Source organism: Macaca fascicularis, chromosome 20, assembly GCF_037993035.2.
Source record: "Macaca fascicularis isolate 582-1 chromosome 20, T2T-MFA8v1.1".
In the NCBI taxonomy this organism is placed as follows: Eukaryota; Metazoa; Chordata; class Mammalia; order Primates; family Cercopithecidae; genus Macaca; species Macaca fascicularis.
The window spans coordinates 68,974,876-68,991,326 of NC_088394.1; the positions used below are offsets into that span (position 1 = coordinate 68,974,876).

General features: G+C 50.2%; 1 protein-coding gene across 1 annotated transcript in view; it reads right to left on the minus strand.

Moving 5' to 3' along the window:
- The window catches only part of CALB2 (calbindin 2), a 32,494-nt gene extending 16,452 nt beyond the window's left edge, over positions 1-16,042 (minus strand). Inside the window, exons 1-2 of the mRNA XM_005592477.4 lie at positions 15,879-16,042; positions 2,472-2,548 (exon numbers count right to left, since the gene is read on the minus strand). Coding sequence (XP_005592534.1) covers positions 2,472-2,548; positions 15,879-15,972 — 171 coding nt within the window. The 5' untranslated portion in view covers positions 15,973-16,042. The remainder of the gene's footprint in view (positions 1-2,471; positions 2,549-15,878) is intronic.
- Between the last annotated feature and the right edge of the window lie 409 nt (positions 16,043-16,451).

A 16,451-nucleotide genomic window follows, 5' to 3' on the forward strand; every position in this document is an offset into this window, starting at 1 on the left:
ACCATGATCTCAGAGCAGCAGGCTTGGAAATCATTTCCATCCTGGATAAGTGGGTGCAGCACCAGGTTCTGCTGATGCTCTGATTGATCCCAGCTGTGTTGTTTTCCTTTCCAGGTCCCCTCCAAATCAAGTCATCTCTTCTTCAAGGCTCAGTCATACAAATTTCAAAGGACACGTGGCCATGCTCCCTACCACGTAATCAAACATGCCCTGCTGCCTTTGAGATGAATTAAGCTACAACTCTATAGGAAGGGTTTGGACTTGTTCCCATCACTCAGATGTGAGAACTAAGGCCTCAACACTTTACTGAAGCAGCTTGTAATCAAACTGAACTTCATCCAGTGCCCCATAATAGGTTAGCACTTCATTATAGCAAGGTGGATTGCTCATTTTCTTCTTTAAAGACTAACTGGCAATTCCACGCTATTTTCACTCCTGATTTTCATGTCAGGAGGAACATGAGGAGGAGGTCATCCTGTAGCCGAAGGGTAATTTATATAGTCCACCCAATTATTCTGACTACTAGAAAGCAAAGAACTTAAAACATTCCTTCAGGCCCACAGCTGCCTATCTTAAATATAGACTTGAAGCTCTCGAACCTTCCCCTGATTTGAGATAGTGCTGATTAATTATTTGCATTAAGGAGCTCTTCCTTCTCCCTAATCGATGATGAGCCCATCTGGCATGGCTGATGCTCCTGCGTCACTCAGCTGATGACATCCACATGAATTGTGTGCTCCCCAGGATTGGGCCAAGGGAAATCCTATCACTTATGAGAGTCTCCTGAATCCCTCTGATTGCTTTTTACTTTTGGAATTAGTATCAATTTGTCAATATTTATTCGTTTATCAATATTTATTTATATTTACAAAAGTACATAGTCTGATCCCAGGCACTTGTCACAAATGTGGCCATCTTTTTTGAGTTTACAGTAGCTCCTGTGAAGTTCGTAGCCCTTCCATTTGACACACTAATGGAGGTCGAGATGACTTCTCTAGAGGACACCCAGGGAGTATAGCCAGAATTTGAACTCATGGCTTTTGCTTCCAAGGCCCATATTCTTTCTACCATATAACAGCTGCTCTGAGAACCAGTCCTGGATGACATCAGTTGGGATTGTTGACAGACTTGAAAATTACCCCGATGACATCTGAGGAAGGGAATGACTAAGAGAAGGATTTTAGATGCAAAGCACTTTATAAAAACACATTTCTCCAACTAGCCCATGATCCCAGAGTCAGTTCTGAAGCCCATGCTTTCCGTGATCCAGGCTTCATTATCCTAGGAGTTGACGGGAGAACTGTTGATAAACAAACCCATGAATTGCCTCCAACGCTTTAAGCCCGTCACTTTGACCTCCTTCTCATTGGGGCATTCTGCCGAGCTTTGAACCAGGAGCTCACTGGCAGATTTGTGACTCATCTCCCAAACTGCTCCCTGAAGAGCTGCAAATAAACAGTGGATTGGCCAACAGACACGCAGCAGGGGACAGTAGAGATACCTCCAGAGGACCCGAGGGAGTTGATGGGAGGGTGTGGGGCTGACTCCATGTACTCCAGAACCAGACACGGGAATCACAGCAGACTAGTTCCAATCACCTGAGCTTTGCAATATTTCACATACCTCCCCCAAAAGCCTTTAGCAAACTCAGTCGTGCCATGTTGGCACCAGGGAAAGGAACATTCCTGTCACTAAGGGGCTGAGATGTGATCTGGAGTCACTTTGGGCAGGCTTAGAAGGTTGTGACACCACCACGAATGAGGCCAGCCAGTGCCGTGTGGTTCAGATACTGGCTGAGAGCAATCCTTAATTTTCCTCTAGTTCCTTGCTGGGGATTCTAGCCTATGTTGCTGTGGAACAGTGGTTCTCTTCTGAGGACGAATCTGTCCCCAATCTCCCACCAAGGGGACATGTGGCAATGTTTGGAGACATTTTTGATTGTCACAGCTTGAAGGAGGATGATAGTGGCATCTCACAGGTAGATCCAGGGATGCTACTAAACTCCTACAATGCACAGGGCAGCTGCCACAACAAATTATTCAGCCTCAAATGCCAACAGTGCCAAGGTTGAGAAACTCCGGTCTAGAATCAGGGCACTTGAAACCTCCTAGGCATCCAATCTGGAATCGTGACCCCTAAGCACCTTAGAGCAGCTATGGACTCTGTCCCTAGGGAAAAAAATACTGCATATATATTAATATATGCATACACAGACATAAAGCTTTGCAGCTTTGCAGGAGGGTTCATCAACCCCTGGTGTCCATTCATGAATCGCCCCCAATTCCAGACACCCAAGGATATTGAGATAGGGTACTCTTAGATGATAGTCTATTTTTTTATCCTTACAAATAAAATGCTGTGTCAGGACCAGCGATATGAGGCCTGTTTATGGCATACATAACTGGGACAGAGCGTGCTCAAAGGCATAGGTCAGGAAAATCCCAAACAATGGGAGACAGGGCTGGGCTTACCATGCCAGAGCCTTTTCTTGCCTTCTCCAGCTCTTGGAAGAAGTTTTCTAGCTCTTTACCTTCAATATACCCATTTCCTGGAAAGAGAGAAAAAATCAATCTCAGCGCTAAATAGTAAGGGGAGCATGGGGTGGGCATGCCAGGGGCTTCGTGGAGAATGTCTTCTCCCAGCTGGCCCACAGGCAGGTGTCTAGGCCAGTGGAGCTAGGGGTGTGGGTCCAGCCCCCAGGACATTTGCACCTAGAGATCCAAGATGAACAACATACATTTAGCAGCTAGAAAATACTGGGAGGAACTAGCACAGTGTCCGAAAGGACAGAGGAGAGCAGAAGCTGGCAGCTTCTGTATCTGTCCCTAAAGTCTGAGCAAGCACTAGGTGGCGGAAGTGTGACAGGTCGTCAGCAAGTGGTGGGCTCTGGTCAGAACCAGAACGGGGTCCCTGGGGTTCAGAAGGTGTAGTGGGTTGGAGTGCTCCCCCAGAATGGGACCTTATTTGGAAATAGGGTCATTGCAGATGTCATTAGTTAAGATGAGTCATACTAGATTGGGATGGGCCCTAAATCCAGTGGTTGGTGTCCTTATAGGAAGGCCTTGTGGAGACACAGAGACCCCGGAAGACCACGTGAAGATGGAGGCAGAGGCCAGTGTGATGTGGGTTCAAGCCAAGGAACGCTGTGGGCTGCCAGCAACTACTAGAAGCCAGGAGGGAGGCAGGGAGCAGATTTGCCCTCAGAGTTCTAGCAGAGCCTGTCGACGCCTTGATTTCACACTTCTAGCCTCTGGAAATGCGAGAGAATACATTTCTGTTGTGTTAAGTCACCCAGTTTGTGGTGCCTTGCTATGACAGTCCTAGCAAACAAAAACAGAAGGGCCCAGAAAAAAGAGAACCACAGGTCATCTGTCCTATGGGATATCACCTCCCACCCCCCACCCCACCTGACACTTGGTCACAGGGATCAAGGATAGGAGAGGCATCCCACGTGGTAATGAAGAGAGGAGGCTCTGAGGTCTGTGGATGCAGATTTAAAGGCTAGTTCTGCTGTACTTAACAACAGTGTGACTTTGAGACTGTTATTGAACTCATCTCATCTGCAAAGTGGGTTATTATAATTAAACAGGATTTTGTATGGAAAGCCCGTCCTCTCGTCATTATGAGTGCAGCATAAATGTTGTTACTGAGTTCCATTACTAGAACCCGTGTCTAACGTGGGAATGAATCTGTGGGAAGAGTGCAGTGATCAGAACCAGGTCTCGAGGTCACAGCCTGACTTGCGAGATCACATAAGTAGTGGGAGGTCCTTTAGATTCTCACGCCTTCAGCCTGGGTGGTCTAGAGACCAGGACTGAGCTGAATGCATAGTCAAGGTCACTGGTCAGTGCTGTGCTTGGGAAGGAGGCATTTGTGGGTGGGAAATCAGGCAGGGCTCAGGCAATGCCTCCTAGACGTTGCTGCGGCAAATAATCTCCTGGGGATTTTTTCCTTTTTTTTTGAGACAGGGTCTTGCTGTGTTGCCAGGCTAGAGTTCAGTGCTATTCATAAGTGTGATCATAGCACACCACAGCCCCAAACTCCTGGGCTCCAGTGATCCTGCCTCAGCCTCCCAAGTAGCTGGGACTATAGGTACCTGGCATCCAGGGATCTTTAAAAAATATGGATATCTGGCCCCCACCTCTAGACTTTCTGATGCAGTTTGTTTGGGGTGTGAACTAAGCACCATGATTTCTTTTTTTTTTTTACACTCCCAGGTGATTTCCTGTGTAGCAAAGTTTGAAAACCACTGACCTAAAGTCAAGTTCCAAATTTGATCTAAAGCCATTGAGGAAGATTCCCGTAGAGCAGATTCAACTCGAATGGGAAGGGAGGTGGTAGCTTTCACCAAGGGCAAATGGAATTACAAACGCAACAGAGAAAATAAAGGAGCATTTACCCTGGCCACTGTGAGGGGTTGCGAGGGGAGGCTTTTCCCAGCCTCTCCTCCTAGGGTCCCCTGAGAATTTAAATTCTGAATAAACTTAGAGGCACTCTCTACTGAAGAATATGCCACAATAAATATTGTATGGCAAGAATCACATGAGGTAAATTATGTATTTTTGTCTGCAGGGAAAAGACGTGATTGTAATGGGCTTGCAGAGTGAGACTTGAGTTCCCTTTTATCCTAGAATGGGGTGGTTATCTTCCTTCTAGGATGTTTGTAAAGCTTCTTAGGAGAACTGGAATTTCAGAAGAGCGTGGTTCCTGTGAGGCCGGCTAAAGTAGGGGAGTGAGGGAGAGGGAGATGGGCTTTCTAGGCAAAAAAACATTCATCTAGTTGATGATACTCTGAGTTGGAAGAATGAGGAATTTTTCTCTTCCTGGTTACTCCCTGCAGCGATCTGGCTGTTCTCATATCGCTGAGGTGCAATTTCTTCTCGACTGAGAAGGCAAAGTCACATTCTTCTCCTTGGAGGCTTTGTAGAGTCAGACGGGGAGGTGGAAAGCTGAGCTCAGCCCTGGGTGCATCTGCAGCTTCCAGAAGCCCGAGGCTAGGGCAGGAGGTGGGGGCTCAGAGCTGGCACCATGAATGCGTGGCACGGTTCAGCGAAGCAGAGACCACAGGAGCCACGGCTGGGCAGACACAGGAGCGAGTATGTGTCTGTTTCATAAGTGTGTCAGGAGGTGGCTAAAAGGAACTGGGTTGGGGAAGCCCACAGAGCAGCATGGTATGTTTCCAAGAGCTGCCTCCACTTAGCTCTGAACAGGGTCCCTCATTCCTCTGTGGAGCCCTGTTTTGCACCAGGTCCTCGATGTTCTGCCGTTTCTTCTCTGGCCCCCTCACCTACCATTTAGGGGGTCGGCAGAGTGACTGGCCTTTCTTGCTGAGGCACCGACACCTGGTTCTTCTCCTCCCTCTGTCGTACCCAGATCAGAGGACACCACCTCTGTGAACCTCAATTTCTTCTCCTATGAAACGGGGACAACGATAGCACCCTCCTCATGCGGCTGCCGTGAAGATGAAAGAGGATAATAATACACTTGCCGCGCTGGCCTGCAGCAAGCCTCAAACGTGCGGGCAGACATTGCCATTATGGCCGCTGTTTGTGCCTCCCGCCCATGCTGCAAACACCTTGACCCTGGGCTGCTTTCTTTAGGTTGGAAAGATTTAGGGGCGCAGAGGGAGGCTAGAGCAGGCAAGGCTAGCACCAAGCCCCACTCCACTGAACGCTCTGAACCCAAAGAAAAAAAGTACAGATCTCTAGGGGCCACCTTTTCCTTGGAGTTTTTCTGGGACCTAGAAAGAGTAAGTATTTATTTTTACTCCATCTTTTTTTCTAGAAAGGTTTGAAGGAGGTTTAACAACCTCAAGAAACTCAGACAATCAGCCAGTGCCTCGCCCAGCAGGAAAGTTCTGAAGGTCAATGGAATGTCTGTAACTTTTCGAAGCGATTTTGCCCTCTTGCTTTGCTCCAGCAGATAATCTGAGCCCTCACTATGGGTAAGGTGTGCGTGGGTTGCTGTGGGGGAAATGAACCCACACACAGTGTTTCCAGACACACGGGCATGGCAGAGTAGAATCCTTTTCTGCGGACAGAAGACACTGAGGCACACGACAGAGAAGGCAAGCAACTTGCTCCGGACCACACAGCCAGGGAGGACCAGAACGGAAGTGTCCTCATTCCTGATCCTGGCTTAATTCACTGATTCATTCATTTGAGGAATTTTTTTGTTTTGTTTTTTTAGACAGGGTCTCCTCTGTCACTCAGGTTGGAGTGAAGTGGCTGGATCATGGCTCACTGCAGCCTGAATGTCCTGCGTTCAAGCCATGCTCCCACCTCAGCCTCCCAGGTAGCTGGGACAACAGGCACATGCCTGACTAATTTTGTTTGTTTGTTTGTTTGTTTTTGGTAGAGACAGGGTTTTGCCATGTTGCCCAGGCTGGTCTTTAACTACTGAGCTCAAGCGATCCACCTGTCTTGGCCTCCCAAAGTGCTGGGATTACAGGCGTGAGCCACCGTGCCTGGCCCATTGGAGGAAGCTTTGTTGAGCATCTGCACTGTGTAGGCACTGGAGGTGCAAAGGCTAGCTAGGTCCTGCCATGGGGGGGCTTATGCTCTAATGGGGTGTGGGTGGGGCAGGGGACAGACAATAAGCAAGGATATGAATTTAAACATGGTGTTTCCAGTGTCGAGAGCAATGAAGGAATGATGGTGTCACACAGTAGATATCGACTTCCAGGGCTTCTTGGAAAGGACGAGCAGGGGAGACCTCCCAAGAAACCTCAGCCTCCGGGAAGGGGGTAGAGAAAGGAAGGAGGAAAACTGGAGGCAGGGAAAGAGGTCCAGTAGCTAGTAGCTAGAAGGGCAGCCCTGTGGAGAGAAGCCACTTCCCTGAATTCAGCTTGAGCAGCACAGGCAGCAGGAGGTTTCCGGGGCAGGAGGAACCCCCCTCCCCATACTAGGAATTCCACCACCTCCCTCTGGGCACCTCAACGAAAGGACAGAAATGTGGTTCAATGCTATGAGCCTTGATGTTTTTGAACTGAGCCACAGTTCCACCTCGTGCCTGGTGCTCAGGGAGCTATCACCAAGGTTTAGATGTGGGCCCATTCCCCATGAGCACCAGGGGTCAGCCTGGGAGAGGGAGGCAGACAGGCAGCTGATGGCACACAGTGAGGAGCAGAGGAGAGACTGGCAGGCGGCACTGCAGGGCCCAGAAGGGACACTCCACACCCAGCCCTCCATTGTGGATGGAAAATTGCCTTCGCTGCTCTGGCTTCCCTCAAAGCAACTCCCCATCCATCGCCAGGAGGCCCTTATCACTGGAGGCTCAGGTAGAGGAGAGGCTGGTGGACACCCTTCTAGGAGGACGTCGGCACTGGATGAATGGTCTGCTGTTTCTATGACCCTCTTGCAGCCGGTGGGGTGACTGGTCACCAAGCAAGGCTCATGCGGATGGGCAGCGATAAAGATGTGGTTACCGTGGCAACCGTCACTTCTAACCTGTTGTCAAACCACGTCCTGTGAACACGAGGGAGCAGAACTGAGGTGAGACCAAGGGACCCTGCCTCCTTCCTTACTCTACTCTTGCTACCATTCTTCATCACCACCGTGCCTTGGTTTCCCCCAATTTAAAGTGAGACAATACTTCTTTACCTTTCATCTGGCCACAGACACTTGGGAAGCCATGCCTGGAGGAGGCTTCACCCCTCAGTGAAAAGAGACCTCAGGGAGGCCTTGTTCTCCATGAGCCTTGTACGTTCAGATATCCTAGGAGTTGAACAGGTAAGAGGTACCTGAGTAAGTGGTATAATATTAATAATTCTACCACCTGCTCTATGACTGTCCATGTGATGTTGGGCAAGTCAATCTCTCCGAGCCTCAGTTTCTTTATCTCTAAAATGGACGTAACTATTTATGCCCTCTCTACTTTACAGAATTATGGTGAGAGCTGTACAAGGTAATGTTGTGGAAGCACTCTGGAAAATGTAAAATCTCACATAAATGGAAGGAACAAATATTGCCTTCCATTTATACTCTCTCCTCTTAAGTTCCTCTAAATCAGTTTATAGATGAAAACCCGTTAACCTGAAGAGTTCCAGCACCACTGCTTTCCTTAGAATACTGGTTCTCAAGCCAGGTATGGTGGCTTACGTCTGTAATCCCACCACTTTGGGAGACTGAGGTGGGTGGATTGCTTGAGGCCAGGAGTTCAAGACCAGCCTGGCCAACATGGCGAAACCCCATCTCTACTGAAAATACAAAAATCAGCTGGATGTGGTGGTGTGTGTGCCTGTAATCCCAGCTACTTGTGAGGTTGTGGCACGAGAATTGCTTGAACCCAGGAGGCGGAGGTTGCAGTGAGCTGAGATTGTGCCACTGCACTCCAGCCTGGGTGACAAAGCAAGACACTCTCAGAAAAAAAAAAAAAAAAAAAAAAAAAAAAGCCAGGTGCGGTGGCTCATGCCTGTAATTCCAGCACTTTGGGAGGCCGAGGCGGGTGGATCACGAGGTCAGGAGATTGAGACCATCCTGGCTAACACGGTGAAACCCCGATTCTACTAAAAATACAAGAAAATTAGCCAGGCATAGTGGTGGGCGCCTGTAGTCCCAGCTACTCGGGAAGCTGAGGCAGGAGAATGGCATGAACCTGGGAGGCGGAGCTTGCAGTGAGCCGAGATCGCACCACTGCATTCCAGCCTGGGCGACAGAGCCAGACTCCGTCTCAAAAAAAAAAAAAAAAAAAAAAAAAAAAAGAAAGAGAGAGAGAAAGAAAGAAAGAAAAAATACTGGTTCTCAATTGAGGCTGTGTATTAGGATCACCTGGGAAGATCTGACAACAACACTGTTGCCTTGGCCCCATCCCCAGAATTTCTCATTTAATGGATAAGGGGGAAGGGGGTGTTTTCAAAGCTCTGCAGGTGATTCTAAAGCTCAGAACAGTCAAGGTTCGGAACTGCTTCAGAGCAGCATGTCTCAAACTTTAGGGTATATAAAAAGTACCCAGGGATCTTATTAAAGTGGAGATTCTAATTTAGTAGGATTGGAGCATAAGGGCGTGCTGTTCAAAATGCAGTCTGTGGACCAGTAGCGTTGGAACTACCTGGGCGCTTGTTAGGAATGCAGAATCCCAGGCCCACCTTGGACCTACTGAATCTCTTTCTCTGGGGGGTGGTGCCCAGCAGTCTATTGATCACACTGTGATTCATCAATATGCTAAAATCTGAGAAGCAATGGCTCAGTGGTTTTCAAATTTTGGTCTAGGCCAGACACATCAGTGTCACCTGGGGGCTTCTTAGAAATGCAAATTCTAAGGACTGACCCAGGACCTACAGAATCTGAGTCCCTGGGGATGGGGCCCAGAAGCCTGTGTTCTAACCAGCCCTCCAGCACACTCAAGATTTTGCATCCAGTTGCTTCTAGTGCACCAGCCTGTGTAGCACTCCGCGGTCCATAGATTAGCGAGGTCAAAGGAGGGAAGGTTCGCACCTTCCGAATTTCGTCGTTAAGTTGCACCAGAAGGCATCCAGGAGGCCAGGCCACTTGTTGGTCTATCTGGAATTCAAATTTACCGAAGGGGAACAGTCCTTTAACCTCCATCTGGACCACCCTCTGGGACAGTCAAATCCTACCCTTTGGGGTAAGAAATTGGCTTCCCTAGGCTCTGCCCCAGTATTAATCTGGCTTCGCATGCTGCGCATCCTTCACAAAGAGCTTTCCGCTTCCCACCTCATCTGTTCTTTAACAACCTGCCTGGTAAGCAGTTATCAACCCCATCTTAGAAAGGAGGAATCAGAGGGGGAAGGAGATTCAGCCACAGCTGACAGAGGTCCTGGCCTCCTTCTGTTTGTCCTAGGGACAATGTCTGTCCATATCTGCATTTGTCCTGGCTTCTCACTCTCGCTCTCTCTGTCTCTCTTTCTCTCTCTCTCTCTCTCACACACACAGACACACAGACACACACACACACACACACACACACGCTTCTTCCAGTGGCTTCTGGAAAAAAGAATAAGCCCCAGAGTGAAGAGCTACCAGCTACCAGCTGAATGCTTGGGCACTTGAATTTCAATCTGTTTCTGGGCTGTGCTGCTTTGGACCAGTGGCTCTGGAGCTGGGCTGGGTCCCCTGAACCTGTGGACATCTGGCAGCCTAATGCTGGGCTGAGTCCCAGGCATGAGGGAGGCCAGAAGGATAGGGCAGATTGGGTGAGAGGGGAGATAGTGGAGAGCCAACAAGGACAGGGGGAGGGCTGAAGCCAGAGGCCCCAGATGGGCCAGCTTGGCAAAGGAGGGCCTGTGATGCAATCCACCGGCGGGCTGGGGCTGGAGAGGGACTGTTCTTGAAGAGCCTCAGGCCTGTTCTATTAATTCTGGCTCCCTTGGTGTTGGAATTAATTTCCCTGAGGGGTCTCCTTAGCCCTGGAAACCTCCCCCAGGGGCTTGGCTGGTAAAGCTGCTGAAGTCTGGAGGGGAAGATACAAGCTGAGCAGGGCAGGGACAGCTGGCCGGGCCGGGCTGGTAGCTGCCCTGGCAATGTGGGGTTGGCATCTTGTTTGTGAAATGGGTCCCTTAGGCGGCCTCCCCCGGGAGCCCCAGCTCTTCACAGACCAGCTGCTCCCCGCTGCCGGCTGGTGCAATCAGAGTCAGAAGCAGAGCCATAGTGGGCAAGAGCCCACTTGGAGGTTCCCAGCGTAGAGCTGGTGCGCGTGGACACTGTTAGTGAACTGGGGGGTTGGGGGTGGGAGCAAAGGGAGGGGTGGGGGACATTTTCCAGGGCCTACCCCAGATGGCTCAAGCAGCTGTTCCCTGAGAACCTCATATCCTGACATCACGCCACGCCCAACTGAGAGGTATACAGACCCCTAGAGGTTCACTAACAGGGTTCAGAGAAAGCTCTCCTCTGACAACTTTCATCTCGGTTCCCAGTGTCAGACCCTGTTGATTTTAATGGGCCAAGACCCAATCGTTTTGATAAATCCTACGATTACCTTATAAACATCATAGGTATGCTGCATGGTAACTGTTGTGTCATTTATATAAACACTGAATATACGTCACGTATTTTGTGACCCTATTTCAACGTGTCTTTCGTTTTGGTACTGCAGGACCCCTCATGCAGCCGCCCGAGGCCAGTTGCCCAGGTTTCCATCCATCTCTGAGAGGTGCTGCTGTTGTGAATTTCCTCCCCATTCCCGAAACCGGGGACAAACAAACGAGCAGTGGCCCGTGCTCTGGAAGAGCCTGCCTGGGCCCTGCAGTCTGGCCCTGAGTGGTCCTCAGTGTTGTGTGGGCTTAGAGATGACTTCCAGCAGGCCACTGGGTTTCAGAGGGCGAGGATGGGAGCCTGGGCAGAGCCATCCTCAGCCTCTTGTGGCTTCTATTGTTATTTTCAAAACCCTCAGGGTCCACATAGATAAGGAGCAGGACTCAGTCCCTGTGAGAGGCTTTGAGCACCCGCTGAGTCAGCTGGGCCACTTGGAGGTGAATAGGAGCCCAGAAGAGTCTAGACAGATCCCCCCACCTGGAGACATATACATATTTCTTACAAGGGAAGAAAAGGTGTCTATCACATTGTTTTCTTCTTATATCTTTATTTATTTAGTTAGTTATTTTTTTAAAGATAGGGTCTGGCTCTGTTGCCCAGGCTGGAGTGCAGTGGTGCGATCATAGCTCACTGCAGCCTTGGACTTCCTGGGCCCAAGCCATCTTCCTGCCTCAGCCTCCCAAGTAGCTGGGACTACAGGCGTGCACCACCACACCTGGCTAATTTTTAAATTTTTAGTAGAGCGGAGGGTTGGGGGGGTCTCACTGTGTTGCGCAAGCTGGTCTTGAACTTCCGGCTTCAAGTGATCCTCCTGCCTTGGCCTCCCAACGTGCTGGATTATAGGCCTGAGCCACTGTGCCTGGCCTCCCTTCTTATATCTTTATTGTTTTGCTGACTACACAGAAAACAGATACTCTTGTAAAATTTTCAAGTGCTACAGAAATTAACTTAGAAAGTAAAAGAAAATCCCCTTTCATGTGGCTCATCCACTCTTCAGAGAGAACCGCTATTATTCAGTCGTATTTTTCTAAATATCCTGCAACATACATACGTCATTCATAATAAAAATGGGCTTATATCATAATAGTGTTCTGCTACAGTTTTAAACAATATCTTAGTAATACATCTTGGACATTTTTCCATGTCACTACAAAAGCTTCACTTTGCCCTATCATACTCCATCATAGAGATGACCATATTTATTTTTCTGTCCCCCAGTGAAGCACATACCCCCATGCCCATTGAAATTGTTAGTAATTCCAAAGAAGACTGTAATAGACATGCTTGTTTGTATAACTTTTTGCGCACATATGAGTATATCTATGTAGGCTAGATTCTTGGAAGGGAGTAGGATGTTCAACTTGGACCCATGAATGTCCGCTTGCCCCTGGAAGAGAACTCATCTTATCTCTACACTCTTAGTTGCTTTCAAAGGGGTAGCAAAAGCTAAGGCACTTCTCTCTGGAGCTACAACTTTGCTGCTTGCAGATGGTCAGTAAAATAGGAGCCTGCTGGCCTGTCTAATCAGAACCACAAATAAAGGACAGTGTGAACTCTGAACTGGGCATCCCTCAGCCATCTGGGTCCTTTAGAGGGGGAAAGTTTCTGATACAGAAGCGATCAGGAAGCAACAGGGCAATGGGCTCAGATACATAAGGCCCTGTCGGGGCCACTCAGAGCACAGAGGTGATGTGTGAAGAGCCCTAGACCCCACTAGGGTCATTGGGTGGGCTTGGCTGTGATCTTCCCTACCTCAGCCTTTCAGAGACAATGTTGGAACCCTCCCAAATGCATGCCCTTGGCTGACTGCTGAGGCAGAGTTGGTGGAATGGTATTGTGGACTAGGAGACCAGATTCCTGGTTTCCCCTTCACCTCTTCCTGCTTTGCTGTGTGATCTTGTGAAAAGAATTTTGCCTCTTTGAGTCCTAGTTTCTCACCCTCCAAACACACACGTCTTCCTTTCTCTACCACAAGGCTAATAAGAATTTTGAAAATAATCCAGCTCTTAAGGGTGATGGTAGCTTTTTCCATTTTGAAATGGGCTAAGGGTCCTCCTGCCCCCATCCTCCCTCTCGTTGGGATTCAGCTGCCTCCTAAGATCTCTTCGTCTTTGTTTACTACCAGCCAGCATCCAGAAGGGGTGGGGAGGTGGTTCCCACTCTCGGGGCTGTGGTTAATTGGGCTCCAGCGAGCTCACTCCAGGGACCTGGAGAGCTGCAAGGGAGAGTTCTCTCAGGCGTTTTTAAGATTGTGAGTGGTGGGGGGCACTCTTAGAATTGGGGAGAAACCTCATGTTGAAAACGGAAACCAGAATTGGTAGGAGAGAGGCCTAAATAGGGCTGGGAGCACCTCAAGCAGTGTGGTGTTGGGCTCATCTGCAGACTTTGGGTGTTCAGGAGGGGAGGAAGGTCACCCAAAGCCTAATTCTGGATCCTTTTGTGGAATTCCAACTTGGCTGTATACATATTTTCCTAAGTCACCTCTCTCTCATCTCTGGTATTTTAATCCTTATTGCCTTCCTTCTCTGTCGGGTCCATGGCCCTTCCTTGGGACTCCCTTGAGGCTGTGATGCAGACATGGCAGCGGGAGCCTGATAGACAAGGAAGATGCAAGCATCGAGCTCCCCCTTCAACCCGGAGCAGGAGGGAGCCAGAGGCACAATGACTGTGGGAAGCTTTGAAGATCTTGGGTTGGGTGGTAGCTTAACTACACTCTAGCCAAGCCAAGGACCCCATTTTGGGATCCATGAAACTGCCCATCACCCCCAAGGGTGGGTTGGGGGCTTTTCTTTGGGGGAATGGGAGGGAGACGTGTACCTATCATCATGGAAAAAAACCCTCTTCCAAACCAAGCAGGTGTCCAGGAACCAGAGTGGGGGAATAAACGCTGGCCAGGAACCAGTCCCACCAGTAACTTGTTCCATGACCTCAGAAAAATCAACCCCTGTGTCTATTTCCCCATCTGTATAAGGGGAGTCATGGTCTGCCCGGCAGCCTCACAGCTTGAGAAGGTGGAATTGTGCTTAAGTACAATGTCTCAGATAAACGTAAAGATCTGCATGGTTATAGACAGTGCTCTTGGTTGTCCCTCTGAGAATGGGGGAAAGTAGAACTGTAGAGTCCTCTGTTTATAGCTGACTCATCTACCAGGAAGCCAGTGGTGTAACCTTGGCTGCTTGGTAACTTTCCTTGAATCATGCAAGTCTCTGGTGCAGATAAACTGGCAGGAGCCTCCTTAGGGAACGTGCATGTCATCTGGAATACTAAAAGGCTGCACTTCTCTTAGGAGAGCCCTTTGTACCACGGGAATTTTATGGCAGGAGCTGGGGATTAGAAATACAACCCCTCCTTAGCCCCATTTTACAGATTTAACAATCTACCCACCTCCGTCAGTAATTCATAGGCAGATCACAGTCCTAACGCAGGTATTCAAATGCCTAGTCCCCTACCCCTTCAGCTTTCTCAGTTGGCTCCAAGGAAACAAAATTTCACCCATTAGCATCCCCAGACATTAACCCCTGCCTCCCCATAGCACTCTGGACAGAGGATCTCTGTTCAGCCACCTCCACACCCTGCCAAGGCAAGGAAGGGAGGAGGGAAGAATGGAGTGAGGCACACCTGACGCCCCTCTGTTTTCCATCCTCCTTGCTCTCAGACCCCAGGATAAACTCCCTGAGCCACCACTCTGTCACCCCACACAGATCTGGGACAGGGGCCTGAATGACAGGTGTCAGAGCCCACAGGACTGAGCCTGGCCTCCTGGGGGGCTGTGCAGTGCAGTGGTTAAGAACTTGTGTTCTGGAGACAGCATCTGTCTTAGCCTTTCCCGTTGGCCTCCCTTTGGGGTCAGCCCCTCCAGGAGCCATTAGCTACCCCAGGGGAGGGTAGCTGCAGACACCACAAAATGTCTGAGATGCCAGGACATTTTGAATGCTCATCTTAGCCAGGTCTGTGCGTACAGAGGGACATCAGATCACTTATTTTTTCAGAGTGACAGAAACAGAGTCTCTAGTGATATCAAAAGCCTCTAAAGGGGGACCACCCTTTATGCCTGAGTCAGACCACCACAGACTCTCGGAATCCCAGTGCTGGGGGCTACCTCCAAAGGTCATCCTGTCCGGCCCTTGCTTTTTGGGGGAGTCAGTGTCAAGACCACGCAGAACAGAGGGTTGGTCACTGAGGCACTTAGGGTGGTGCCTCCCCCTACCCAGAGATGAAGTCACCAAGAGCACCAAGGATTATTACTATGAGGGAACAGGTCTGGGACTGGCACCCCAACGCTGTCCCCACCACACCCACTGCTGCTGTGTTAGGAAACCCACATGCCCATGGCGGCTGGAAAATGGACAAAGGAAGCCTGGGGGGTGCTCAGGGTCCCCAATGCCATTTTATACTCCTGCTCCCAGCCAATCAAGCTGGGGAGGCCAAGTTTCCCTTCAGGATCCCCTAATTTATCCCAGCCTCCAGCAGTGTAAGGGGGCTAACCTGACATTCAACAAAACGGGAAGAGGAGGAAAGAAATGAGTGGGCTTCTGAGACCTGTGGCTGGAGCAGCTGAAGGCAGGGGAGGTCGGGGAGATGGCAGGGGGAACCTGGAGGCCTTCCCAGCCCAGGCCACCTCTCTGAGAAAGCTCCCACTTGCTCAGAATAAAGCTGCAAATGCGGGTGGGCTCTGGGTCATCTATGTTAGGGAAGAAAGTTACTGACAGTTGTGCCCAGAGCAGCCGGATGTCTCCCAAACTCGGGAACCCTACCCCAACAGGCTCTGCGACCAGGCCACCTCCTAAGGGCAAACGTACACCTGCCCGCATTCAGCGCCGCCCCCTGCCCCCTTCACCGCAGGTCCCCTGGGTGCCAATGGGCACAGAAGTTGGGAGCTTTACTAACCGTCTGCGTCAAAGTGCTTCCAGATTTCCAGGAACTGGGACGCCGTCAGCTCGGCCAGGTGCAGGTAAGGGGGCTGCTGCTGCGGGCCAGCCATGGCGAACCGCTCAGAGACCTCAGCCTGCACCGCTCCCGCTCCGCGCCGGCTGGGCTCTGGCACTCGCGCTGGGGCTGTGCGCCACGCTGCCCTTATATACGCTCTGGAGCCTGCGCCCGCGCCCGGATGCCAGCAGGGGGCGCGCTAGCTCAGGGAATCCGGCCGGGGCGCGGCGCGGCGAGGGCGGCGGCACGAGAGGCTGGGCCCGGACTCGTAGGGGGGCCCTTACCTCTGCGCTGAGACCCCTCGGCACCGGGCCAGGGACACCCGGAGGATTTTCGGTGAAAAAGAGGGAGAGGCTGCCCTTGCCTTCCCTCCCGATCGTCTTGAATACATTCACCACTTCTTATTGCTGGTAGTAGCAATAATAACAGTAACAACACTAATAGTGATACACAAATTTGACAAATATTTAGCACTCGGGCTTCGGAGTTCATTAGGTCTCTGTCGTGCCTCCTCTCTCCTGATCCTTCCACAGC